This window comes from Emydura macquarii, unplaced genomic scaffold (genome assembly GCF_026122565.2).
Source record: "Emydura macquarii macquarii isolate MOO-44397 ecotype Brisbane River unplaced genomic scaffold, CSIRO-AGI_Emac_v2 contig_3692, whole genome shotgun sequence".
Classification (NCBI taxonomy): Eukaryota; Metazoa; Chordata; order Testudines; family Chelidae; genus Emydura; species Emydura macquarii.
Window position 1 is genome coordinate 6,927,787 of NW_027133829.1, and position 12,878 is coordinate 6,940,664.

General features: G+C 44.3%; 1 protein-coding gene across 1 annotated transcript in view; it reads right to left on the reverse strand.

Annotated features, from left to right (window-relative positions):
- SORCS3 (sortilin related VPS10 domain containing receptor 3) overlaps positions 1-12,878 on the reverse strand; it is a 429,816-nt gene that overhangs the window by 85,665 nt on the left and 331,273 nt on the right. Inside the window, exon 8 of the mRNA XM_067537027.1 lies at positions 2,670-2,759. Within this exon, the coding sequence (XP_067393128.1) occupies positions 2,670-2,759 (90 nt within the window). The remainder of the gene's footprint in view (positions 1-2,669; positions 2,760-12,878) is intronic.

A 12,878-nucleotide genomic window follows, 5' to 3' on the forward strand; every position in this document is an offset into this window, starting at 1 on the left:
CCTGAGAGTGGGGTGACTGAGTATCCCAGCTGGCTTATTGTAAAATCAGGTTGGTGAGAGTGTGTGTGTGTGGTGGGGAGAATATCAATCTAATATGCCCTTCCTACACAGATTGCAACTGAATCTTGGAAAGTTTGGGAAGATTAGATAGGGCTGTGGCAGGGTAGCCTCTTGCAGCCTCTCAGAATGACATGAGGCAAGAAGCTTTTAGAGCATCTGCCCCTCGGAGGTCTGAGCCAGCACCTATGAAATCGATGGGAGCTTTGCCACCGAGCTCAGTGACAGCAAGATCTGAATTAGGATGCTTGGTTCATACCAAACTTTTTTAATTCCTTGAACACTAAAAATTATTACATTCACTCCAGCAACGGACCGACAAAGCAGTGTAAGAATAAAGCAAATCACCCCAGCAACTCCATCTATTTGACCAGTGGCAGTGGAGATGTTGCATTATCTACAGCGCTAGCCGAACAAATATACATCTCTGGCAGGATTCATTAATCAACAGCTGACAGAACAGTTATTATTGCAAGAGGTGATTGTACTGATGCCCAAAGGCAGAGTAAACTAGACTGCTTTCTGCTTCTTAAAAGACTTTGGTGTGACAACTTGCTTAAAAGCAGTTTCCATTTTTAAAATGACAAAAGCCGTCAGGGTTTTATATAGCATATTAGTTCAGAATCACAGGGCAGCCCCATACCCTTTTACACAGAGACCAACAATCCATGATAACATCAGCCAATAAAGCAGATCGATAGTAATGCAGCTTCTCTCTCACGCCTCCTGTCGTATTAGCACGGGGACGTCTTTTTATGACAATCCATAAAGCGGCCGCATAGACACGTCTTCTCTAGGACATATAGCTGGAGGGTTCCCAGGTTTTAATGAGGCATCCCAGTGTTGTGATAGCTGTCTCAAAAAGCTGTTTGTTCCAATCTACTGAAGAACGGCCGTGAGAAACTATGTTTGTGTTGTGATGACAGCCACGCACATCCCACCCTGGTTGGAGCTAACGTGGAGTCCAGGGTGGGTTTTTTCAGATTCAATACGTGGAAGACAAGGTGCAAATCCTCCGCTGCTGTTGAGATGGGACATGTGCCCTTTCTGCACCAGGACCAAGAGGGCATCTCCTAATCTGTTCGCCCAGCCCATCACACGGTGCACCAAAGAATCCCTATTACAACCTGAGGAAGCTAGTCTGTTGCTTTTTTCCCCTTGATTGGATGAATTTAGTTCTGATGAAAGGGCTGACAGGGGCAATCCAGGAACAGGGCTGGCAGAAGAACCCCCCGCTTTTCTACAAAGCAAGAACATTTCAGTACTAGACATCTCTTCAGCAGTGACTATCAGTCATGCAGTGATTTTGGGTGCTTGAAGCATTCCAAGGGCCCGCTTATTTTATACACAGTGTCTGGTGCAGAGGGGCTGCAGGCTGTTAGGGACCAATCATGCCTCCTTGAGTTCTTTCCCTGCACCAGGCACAGGTAAAATGTGACTGAGGTTGTTTGTGCTCTATGCAGCTAAGCCATGCCCCCGCTGGCCGTGCTACCGCAGCTACGCTACACTTTATACTCACACAAGCTCTCATCGAGCTACCACAGGTATGTGGTTGTGAGCTGGGGAATCACGCCCTCTGTTGTTGTGCAGATGTAGCCTAAGGGTGAGCTAAGCCGCACTAGACGGCTATGGTCCCCCAGCAACCATACAGCAGCTGGAGATTGCTGAAGTCCATGGTATTCTGGCCACTCCCCCCTGCCCTTCTCTCCTCTTATATTATAGAATCATAGAAGGACAGAAGGGACCTCAAGAGGACATCTAGTCCTTCCTCCCATTCTGCGACATGTAGACCAAGACCATCCCTGACTGGTGTTTGTCTAACCTGTTTTTAACACCCTCTAATGATGGGGATTTGACAGCCTCCTGAGCCAACTTGTTCCAGGCCATAACTACCCTTCAAAAGTTTGTCCTATATCTAACCTAAATCCCCGTCTGCAGATTAAGCTGATCACTTCTTGTCCCACCTTCAGTGGACATGGAAAACAACTGATCATCATCCTCTTCATAACAACCTCTTACATATTCGAAGCCTGTTATCTTGTTTCCTCTCAGATATCTCTTCTCGGGACTAAACATGCCCAATTCTCTCAACCTTTCCTCATGGCTCATGCTTTCTAATCCTCTTAGGTATGGCCCATGAAATGCAGAGCTTCACAAGGCACGTACAAGAGGCAAAATCTCCATCTTCGAAGAACAGAGCAAGATCTGTGAGAGGTGTTAGAAGTGGGCTGGTCAGGTTATAATTGGCTCTAACTGGCTAACTCCCAACTGGCTGCAACATTCTCAGAGTGTAGATGGGTGAATTCACTTTGAAATATTCTTCCCTGCTTTTGTGAGTGTCACAGAAGGGCAAGAAAACATTCCCAATCGTTTCTTGTGTTTCCCAACGCCCTTCTGATCAATGTAAGGAAGGGGAACACACATCAGCAGGCACTTTGGAGGACTAGCCTTTGGATCAATCCTCAGAGGCTGACTGACCATGGCAAACAGCAATGAGCAGAAGTGAATTCCCCTATAGCACTATTCCATGTAACAAACAAACCACAGCACCTCGTCTATGATGTTTAAGATGCTGTGCATCTCAGGACTATGTTGATAATAGGCATATTTACCTTTGGTAGTGAGTATTTGGGCAATTTAATCTGAGCGAAGGGTTCCCTTTTGTACGACACATAGTAATTTGCTCTTCCGCCAGCCGTCACCTGTATAAATACAAAAGACAGACACTGAAGATCCTTTGAATGCACACCCCCAGCAGGTCTCAGTCGCTTGTCTTCCAGCTCACTGGTCCAGGAGCAGAGCTCAGAGACGCCTACAGGGGCTGAAAACGTTTGTATAGCATTTCCAGACCTGGAAAGCCTGAGCTATGACTTATTCAAATCACATTATTCCAACTTTCATCTTGTTTCCCCACACTTCGATTCTGATATGATTCTAACAACGGATATGGTGCTAGCCATGGATGGGGGCAGGACAGTCTAAATCAAAGCTTAAATAACAATAGCAGTGATGTCACAGCCACATGGGTGGTGGCCACCCACACGGCCACAGCTTCACTGCTCTTGTTACTCAAGCTCAGATACATCTACTTGTGCTGCAGTTGCATCTCCAGACGGCAGTGCAGACACACCTGCGAGTCTGGGCAGCGGCTACTGTGATACAAATAATAAACAAGACACATGAATTCTTTTGCCATCTGAAAGCTGGGTTCAAAGCTCCCAGGTGCTTTATACAGCTGAAACAATGGTTTCTTGGAAATCACATTGCCTTCAAGGTAAGGCAGGGGAAATAAATGATAGTAATCAGAATGATGTGATCTTATGGACTGAATGCTCACTACTCTCAAGGCTAGGTATAAATGCCATACACTGATATTAAGTGAGGTTCTCAGCTTTTCAGTGGTATGTGACATTCATCCTAGCCCTGATCATTTGTGAGATATTGGATTTTATACCTGTCACTTGTCCCTCATTCTTCCACCGAAGGTTCTTTTCGGAGCTGGTCCAGGCCTAACAATAACGTCTTAGATCAGTGCACTTTCCATTCTCTGTTGCTTTAGCAAGCTTACAGATCTTTAGATAATACAATACACAAAACACTCCTTTTATAACACAAAACATGAACTACTGGCTTTTGAAGTTTCCAGTAAGCAAACAGAAAGGACATAGATTTCCCCCACAGGTGTTTCTGCTTTATATCTGGCAGTGATATTTCAGAATGAGCTTATATAGTATATCACTATGGCATCAATTACAGTCTCAGCAATTATATCATCTATAGATGGTGGCATTTTCCTCTAGGGAATCTGTCATTCAAAGGACCTGGTAATACTGGTCATGATGCATATGAATTTGTTATCTGATCAGCTCAGAATGAGGCTTTTCCATTGACAACTTAAGAAAAGAAAAGAAAAGAAAAGAAAAGAAAAGGTTTAGGAAATGCAGCCAGACAAGGATTCTCCCTTTTAAGCGTTTGTTGTTATTATTAATAATAGCTTAGTATCTAGAGGCACAACCAAGATAACAGAATGACCACCATGCAAACTGCTGTGCAAACACACAGTGAGAGACAGGCCCTTGATCGAAGACTTTACAGTCTAAATAAATAAGACACAGAAAAGAGGAGAGGGCAAACACAGACACGGAAAGGTAAAGTGACACTGGCACTGGTGCACGTCGGAGCCTCCTCTTCTCTGTCCTGTGGCACTTCATAGTTTAGTCTCCTGGGGTCTGTAATAATTTGGTCTAATTTTGGCTGCCAGGCTTCGTATGGGGGTGACTGGCTGTTGTTTAATGGCCTGGGATATACAGAAGGTCTTGTGGGCCCTTCTGGTTGTAAACTCTATGACTTCCCCAAGATCACATAGCTAGGCAGTGGCAGCTTCAGGAATAGAAACTGGTCATTCAAGAGAAACTCAAGAGTGGCCAAGTCACATCGCCATACCATTACCTCCTGATGCGATGATGGTGCAAGGGCCATGAGGGTTATTTCAGGAGGACCCATTTGCTATCTATCTGGCCATCACCCCCATCACAACAAGGATGACCCTGGAGAAAGCAGAGTGGGTGGCTACTCAACTCTCAGTTTGTATTTTAAAAGCATCTTTCAGACCTGTACTCACTATCAGATCATCTTGTATCAACTGCACAGAGCCAGCCTAATACAGCCATTCTCCTCATTCCTCAGGCCACATTAGACTTTCTCCGTCCCTTTCCCATGCTGCTGCCTTCCACTGCATGAGCCAGATCCCCAAATGGTGTAAATCAGCGTAGCTCCACACAAGTAAATCAAGTTGCACCAGTTGAGGGTCTGGCCCAGGATTCCAACATCAGCTGGTTACTGTGGTGCACAGATCAAAGAGAAGTTACGCACACAGTGACTGGGGGACCACTAGTCAGGACTCCCGGGTTCAATTCCTTGCTCTTCTGAATGGCGGGGACACCTTCAGCAAGTCATTACCGTCTCTTTGAAATGGGGATAACAATCTGTATGTACCTCATAGGGGTACTTTGAGGACTAATCAATGCTTGCGAGTAATTTCAGGTCAATAACAGACAAAGTATAATAATAATTAATTTACTAGGGTGTCTGCTACAGTAACTGATGACCAGCCACAAAACTGGGGATTGAACAAGTAGGGCAGTCCCCTCTGCATCAGCTAGATTCCCTTTGAATCTTGTATCTGGCATTTCACCGTGGCAAAAACTTGAACTAGGGCCCACTGTGGTCTGTAGGTAGCAGCCCTACAAAGCCAGCTAATGGGAAGTCTCAGGCATGCTAATAGAGTCCCAAAAATGATCAGCATTCATGCAATCTGGTAATCACTATGGTAGTGAATGAATGTCGGGAGGCCCCTTTTAATTTATTTTGATGAACTTTTCTTTTTCCTATAAACAAACTCACTGGCAGAGTAAATCCAGGAGATTATTATAGCTTTTCCCACCAACACCGCTTTTTATTTCACAGCTGATGAATGTCACCCAATTATTTGCTCTACGCTCATCAGTCATGCTCAGCACAGAATTAGCTGGGTTTGTCTTTTTCCTTCTCCTTTGCTAATGACCAGGTCATTAATCTAATTTTCTGGATTTCTATTTTACAGGTTTAATTGTGATGCTGGCCCGTGGAAATGATTCCTTCGAACCAATGTGTTTGCTATTAAACACATCTGTCTTTCCTGACTTGTGTTCCCTCCTCCCTTTTCCAGGCCTGGCTCTACCTCCTCTTCAAATCTTTTCTCACTTGTGTTTCTATTGTAGGACTGGTTTGCTCTTGGTTTTATTTATTTTGATTGCCACGTAAGAACGGGAAGGCTTTCACGCATGTAAACAGAACTGGAAGGCTTTCACGCATGTAAACGGAATTATGCAATAATTACTATGGAATCCAATCAGCTCCGAATTTTCTGTAATGTGAAAAAGAACAATACTAAACGCCTGCACACTAATATTACATTGAAAGAAATGGTTTTTCTTCCCCCTGTTTTTTTTTTTAGCCTCACGCAGAAGAAATGTTGCTTAACCAAAAATTACACAGGCCATTTGACAGGATCCTAGGGACCGAAAAAAAATGCAGCTGACTTTGGTTTTACTAAAGAAGCGTGGCAGTCCGATTCCAGTATGCAAAGTTCCACTATAATCCGAGGAGACAGAAGTGGCTCTCAAAGACTACAGAACCCAGCATGCAATGCTCTATTTTGTTTCCTACAGCCTTGATGCTGGGAACTGTAGTTTTTAGTAGCCACCCCTCTTTGTGTTTACAAGTGGCATTTTAGAACAATATGAGGTCACAGCTCCACATTGGCTTGGAACCACTGGCCTAAAGGGGGTCTATCCTCTTCCAGACGCTCAGGTAATTTGCAGAAATGCGGAAGGAAAACACACATGCTAGTAGCCAAGCAATGGTTGGAGCTGGGCATTGCACAGCAGAGGAGCAGTCACACAGCCTTGCTAAGGGGCTGTTTCCTGATCTTCGGGCATTGTCAGGATCTGTAGGACTAGATCCCAGGTCTGGAGGGCTCTGAATGACTGAAGTTTCCACACTGCCAACCTGCAACCACAGCAGAGCTGCAATCTGTCTGCTATGAACCCTGTGGAGCGGGATTAAGCACCACAGGAAGTGCCAACCACAGAAGACCCCATTGGCAGCATCCCTCCCATAAACTCTGATGGGTTCTGGCACATGATTTAAGCATAAAGGGAGTTCCAGGAAGCTATCTGAGCAACCTGAAATGACCTGGCCTGTTACTGAAACAGACCTTGCTTTGACTCCCTGCTTCGGACTCTGGCTCTGTTCTCTGGCTCCGATTCCTGGCTTGATTCCTGATTCCTGTTTGGTCCTTGGCTTGACTCCTGATCCCTGACTCGGGCTTGAACCCCTGGCTTGACTCCTGGCTCCCTCTCCAGCTTCGACCACTAGGCCTGAAGCCTGATCCCATCTGCCAAGCCATCCCGCCCACATCCCAGTCATGACAGGGCAGCCTCTGCCACTCTATCCTCTGACCTCAGAATCATAGAAGATTAGGGTTGGAAGGGACCTCAGGAGGTATCTAGTCCAACCCCCTGCTCAAAGCAGGACCAACCCCAACTAAACCATCCCAGCCAGGGCTTTCTCAAGCTGCAGCTTAAAACCCATTTCAGTGCTTCACCACCCTCCTACTGAAAAATGTTTTCCTAATATCCAACCTAGACCTCCCCCACTGCAACTTGAGACCATTGCTCCTTGTTCTGTCATCTACTACCACTGAGAACAGCCCAGCTCCATCCTCCCTGGAACCCCCTTTCAGGTAGTTAAAGGCTGCTATCAAATCCCCCCTCATTCGTCTCTTTTGCAAACTAAACAAGCCTAGTTCCCTCAGCCTCTCCTCATAAGTCATGTGCTCCAGCCCCCTAATCATTTTTGTTGCCCTCTGCTGGACTCTCTCCAATTTGTCCACATCCTTTTTGTAGTGGGGGGCCCAAAACTGGACACAATACTCCAAATGCGGCCTCACCAGTGCCGAATAGAGGGGAATAATCACTTCCCTCGATCTGCTGGCAATGCTTCTACTAATGCAGCCCAATATGTTATTAGCCTTCTCGGCAACAAGGGCATATATCCAGCTTCTTATCCATTGTAACCCCCAGGTCCTTTTCTGCAGACCTTCCCTCTACACAGATCATAGAGCTGAGTTGCTCATGACAATGGGGAAGGGACATCTGTCTAGTGGACAAGCTGGACTGAAGTGACAGACGTTGTACAGATGGTGTGTTCGGCGGGACAGAGAAGACAGGACAGAGAGGACAGGACAGAGAGGATTTCACTGGGAGTTAGGTATCAAAATAGGGTAGTTTCCTATTGCCCCAACATTTTTTTCAGCACAACGGGGACAAGAAACTACTACATTATAAAATGAAACTCCCAGCTTCCTTCTGTCAGCCATCCTTTGCCTTTTATTTTAGAATATGTCACTGGACACCTGTTTATTAAGAATTATTGCCTTCAGCGGATCCCCTTGCCTTTTGATCACTGGGAGCCAGCCCTTCCCAGTGATGAAATTACACTGTGTGAGGGGGCGAAAACCCACAGCTCAGAAACTGTGGGAGAATGCCTACAATGGCACTGTTTGCCTATGTGCGCCCTCCCGGCCGGTGCTCTGGCACCCCAGCTCCCTGCTGTAATTTTAGTCATTCCTTGTGTTCCTGTAGCATAGTGGGATCATGCTATATTAAGCCTAAAGGCTGCTGTGTTGATTGCTTTAGTATGGAATTGTGTCTTCATGGTATGTATGCATCTATATGTGCTATACATTATCTATACTGTAGACCGCAAAAGGGCTTAATGCTTCTAGGTTCTGAGCACCCGCCACTCCTACTGAAGTCAGCAGGAGTTGAAGGTGCTCAGTACTTTACAGGATGGGACTCACCAGCAGGAATTTGCCAGCACAAACCCAGCATTTAGCACACAGTCGTAACACCTGAGATGCTGTCCTCCCTGTTTTGAATAAACTATAGCTGGGGCAGTTCAGATACAGCTGTGCAGTAGTTAGAGGTAAAATGCTTGAATTGTAATGGCAACTACTGTAGTAACCATGCACTCAGTTACACCAAAGACATCAAACAGTCAGCACAGGCAGCCTTACATCCCTAAACAGTGCAATTTCTCTGTACAGAAACTGACTTGAAACACACATGATTGTACACATTAAATCTCCTTCCAAAGGATATCCGAGGAAACATTTTTCAGTCTGCCAGGTACTTTACATCTCCTGCTTCAAATGCAGTTGATATTGCAGACATGTTGAGGGAGGAAGAGAGATATCTAAGAAACTACAGATTAAAAAGCCCCCTAGAATCAAAATAAAAGACACAAAAAAGGAAAAAGTTAATCAATTTTTACCCAACAGCTGTTGAGCTTTGAGTTCCAGACTCTATAATATTTGGCATGGTAAAGATGAAACAGTATACGGAACACGGAAGTACACACGTCAGCAAACAGGAAAGCACCTGACTATCCACTGCTCCTATTCCTTTACAGCACCATTTTATGAAGGGTTTTAACTAGCATGTAGGATGCACTCTCTCCCGTCTCTAGGACTCTTGTACTTCTTTTGGAGCTCTGTTTCACATTTTAAATGGGAGAAGCAGAAGAACAGCTCTGGCAGGTATTATTCACCAGTAAAACCGGTGTAATCATTTAAACATCTTCATCCTACTAGCTTCATAATAAGCTTTTAATGATTTCTTCAATAGAAGTCTCAAAGACCAGACCCTATAAGTCAAAGAAAACTCCATTGTCCCACCAAGACATTTTCTCTGCCATCGACTGCAAAGATAAAAATCAATCCCAGCTAAGGAGGGAGAAGTTAAAAATAAATTGTGTGGATTGATTTCTGTTAAGACCTTTTGTCTCTCAGTTAAAAAAAAAAAGAAGGAAAAAAGTATATTTATATTTGAACATGGTGTATTTAACTTCCTTGAAAATAGAGAGAGCAATTCAGGCTTGGGAAATCCAAATTTAACTCCCCACCCCATCTACTTTCATTGCTGTGAGATTTTATGATAATAAAAAAAAAATCCCTCCCTCTCTTCCATGAAAGGCTAGACCTGTTTGTTTGCAAGTGAATTTGTTGCTTGTTGAAGTTGTTGCATTGACAATCCTGGGAGATGACATCAGGTAGCCACATAACAGATACAGCCCATGCCAACTGTACTGTGGGGGCAACCTCTGCTCACCTGATAACACGGGCTTACATTCAGAAAAGCATCTCCATTCAGGAGAGTATTAAGCACACGCTTAACTTGAAGCGCACGCTTAAGTCCTGTTGAAGTCGTGCTGAAATGCTTTCCTGAATCAGAGCCAGACATTCAAAGACACAATAATAATAAGCAATTTTTATTAGTTATTTTTAGATGTTTAATTTATAGAACTAAGTGGGAAATTGATCTATTTTTCCCCTCATGAAAAAGTTTCAACATACATTTTTTTCATTTTTGTTGAAAATTATCCACATTTTTAACCAATATTTATCCACAGTTGCCAGAAGGAGCTGTCAGAGTTCCCACAGACAGTGTGGCATAGTAATTGTGCATAAATGCTGGCTTTGGAGTGGTGAACAAATTACATATTTTATGGAGGCTTCTTTACTCAAATGAAGGCTGAAGTGGTTCCACAACACTTGGGAGAAGACATTTCCTCTCAAATCCACACTGAGGAGCAACTGGATTACCCAGATCTTTTTAGTGCACAAGCCACATTCATTTGGTGGCAGGAATAATGCCACAGAATTTCAGCTGTGGAAATTCCAGAGCTAGTTGCTCTCACTGATAACAGTGGAAGTAACTCTACTGACGTCAATGGTGGAAAACTATTTTAAGTGAGAGTCAGGCCGTTAGCATGCAAAATTTGTTCAGATCTCAAAGCACTTCACAATCTTTTTAATGTGTTTATCCTTGTGATGCGGTGTATAAGAAAAATGACCATTTGTATCATTGCTGCTACCACTGTTATACAATTGCAACAAGTCACGTACTAAGTATGTCACGTAAGATGTCGATGGAAAAGTTACGATTTGCTAAGTATGATTATGTATATTCATGTATTGTCTTTGTATCTGAAGTTATGAATATTGGCTGCGTGCTTGTATCTTACACATGTGTTGTATTTCTGGGTGGCAACCCCGCCGGATAGAATTTACATTAGGGCTAGAAAGCTATGTGTTGATGGCTGATCAAGGACATTGCAGTCTCACAATGGGCGATTGAAGAATCTCATCCCATCCAGATAGCTCTTCCTGATGATGCCTCAGATAGCGAGGAGCCAATGGCCACCCCCTGTAATTTAGCAAAACATGTAGGGGCATGTGATAAGGATACGTGACCCTAGATTCCATCTTGAGCCGGTAGTTTTCCATGCACCTGGGCTGTGGGCTTTGTTTGGGACAGTAAATTTCCAGGCACATGGCAGAGGATATAAAAAGACATCTGAGCGATCTCCATTTTGTCTCTTTCCTGCTCTATTTCTCTGGACTGTGGATTTACAACTAAAAAGGAATCCTGAACTATGGACTGAGGCACTTCCAATCTTTTGCAAGTTACCAGAGAGACTTTTGCAAGCCAATAGTCTATTCCATCACTGCCACAAACACAATATAAGGACTTTGCAACCATTTGTATGTATATGATCTATTAACCATTCATAATTATCTTCTTTTCTTTTAATAAATCTTTAGTTAATTTACTAAGGATTGGTTGACAGCGTGGGTAAGGTTTGGGTAAGATCTGAAATACACTTTGACCTGGAGTAAGTGTCTGATCCTTTGGGATTGCTAAGAACCTCACATTTGGTGAATTAGGTTTTCAATAACCTCCCACTATACTAGATGTGTTTGTCTAGGTCGGAGCCAAGGGCTGGAATGCCTAAAAGGGGACTATGTTTGGCTTCTGGTTAGCCTGTGTAGTACTACGGAAGCTCTTTCGTTACTGGCTCCGTGAGTCTAATTCTAGAATAAACCACCAGTTTGGGTGGATTGTCTGCCCGATTTCTTGCAGTCTGCCCTGAGTGCGGCATTCCTAATATAGTCTATCACAAGCTCCTAGTCACAATTCTTACAGCACCTCTCTGAGGCAGGGAAGTGCTATTATTCCTCCAAGATGGGGAACCGAGGCACAGAGAGATTAAAGTCACAGAGGAAGTATATAGCAGAGCAGGGAACAGAAACCAGGCCTTTCAAATCCTAGGCTAGTGCCCTAATCACCATCCCACTAGATAAGTGACTGGTAGTGCCGAGAGGGGAGGAGAATTTTGCCCTAAATTTCACATATTCTGCCCAGAATCCGGTCATCTAGAAAAACATCAATTGACATCAGACCACCGTACATCTAATGACAAAGTGACTGCTCCCTGCTCACAAATGATAAAGCCACAGACACAGTCTAAATCAGGAGCAATGCTAGCCACAGTCTAATTACCCCGCTGTCCCTAACATCTCTGTCTTAATTCCCTTACCATCATCCTCTGCAAAAAGAGCAGGCAACACAGCAGCAGTTCTCAAGTCACACCGCTACCACAGCAACAGCTATTGATTAGAAGGAGTTACTGATGCGGCAGGTGAATACAGGTGCTCAGAGCAGCCACCAATCACAGAATCATTTGATCTGGGGAAAACTGGAGCCAAGATTGAAAAGCCCAGTTTCAAAGGTGCCCAGGAAACTGACAAATGGAATACAAAACAATATGAGGGGGAATGGCAGGAGAGACAGCGTGACAGACAATAACAAAGATTAACAAGGCAGTGTCTGTGCCGTCTGGAGCTTGCCACACGAACCCCATTTGAATTTCATCCTGCATGCTCTGAGCAGCTGAATAAAAATATGCCACATGGGCAGAAGGAGGAAAGGGATTCTGTGGTCCAGCTCTTTAAAAAGGCTGGGATAATAATAATTTATCGCTCACCATCATGTGTCCCTTTGGTTAATGGTGCAGGAAGCTTCCAAAATGACATGGAAATGAAGCAGATCTTGAGGCGACCAGCGATCCCTTCTGATCGAGGATTGAGAGTTGCTACCACATTCAGATCCAAAGTTCTCCCAGCACTGGACAGTGTTCAGTTCCAGGGGACTGGTTTGGCCCACTGGAGAGAACAGTCCCCTACCACGAAGTTCAAATCAGGAGCCAAACTTCCCCAAAGTTCAGAGGGAGTTGGATCTGGGGGTTTGGTATGGACTCATCTCTAGTTTCTAATCCAGGATGACACCCACCTATTTCCTCCCTCTGCAGCCCTGTAAAATCCTGTCTAAACTAGAATTCAAACCACATTAGCCCATTGTGTTTGGGGCTACCCA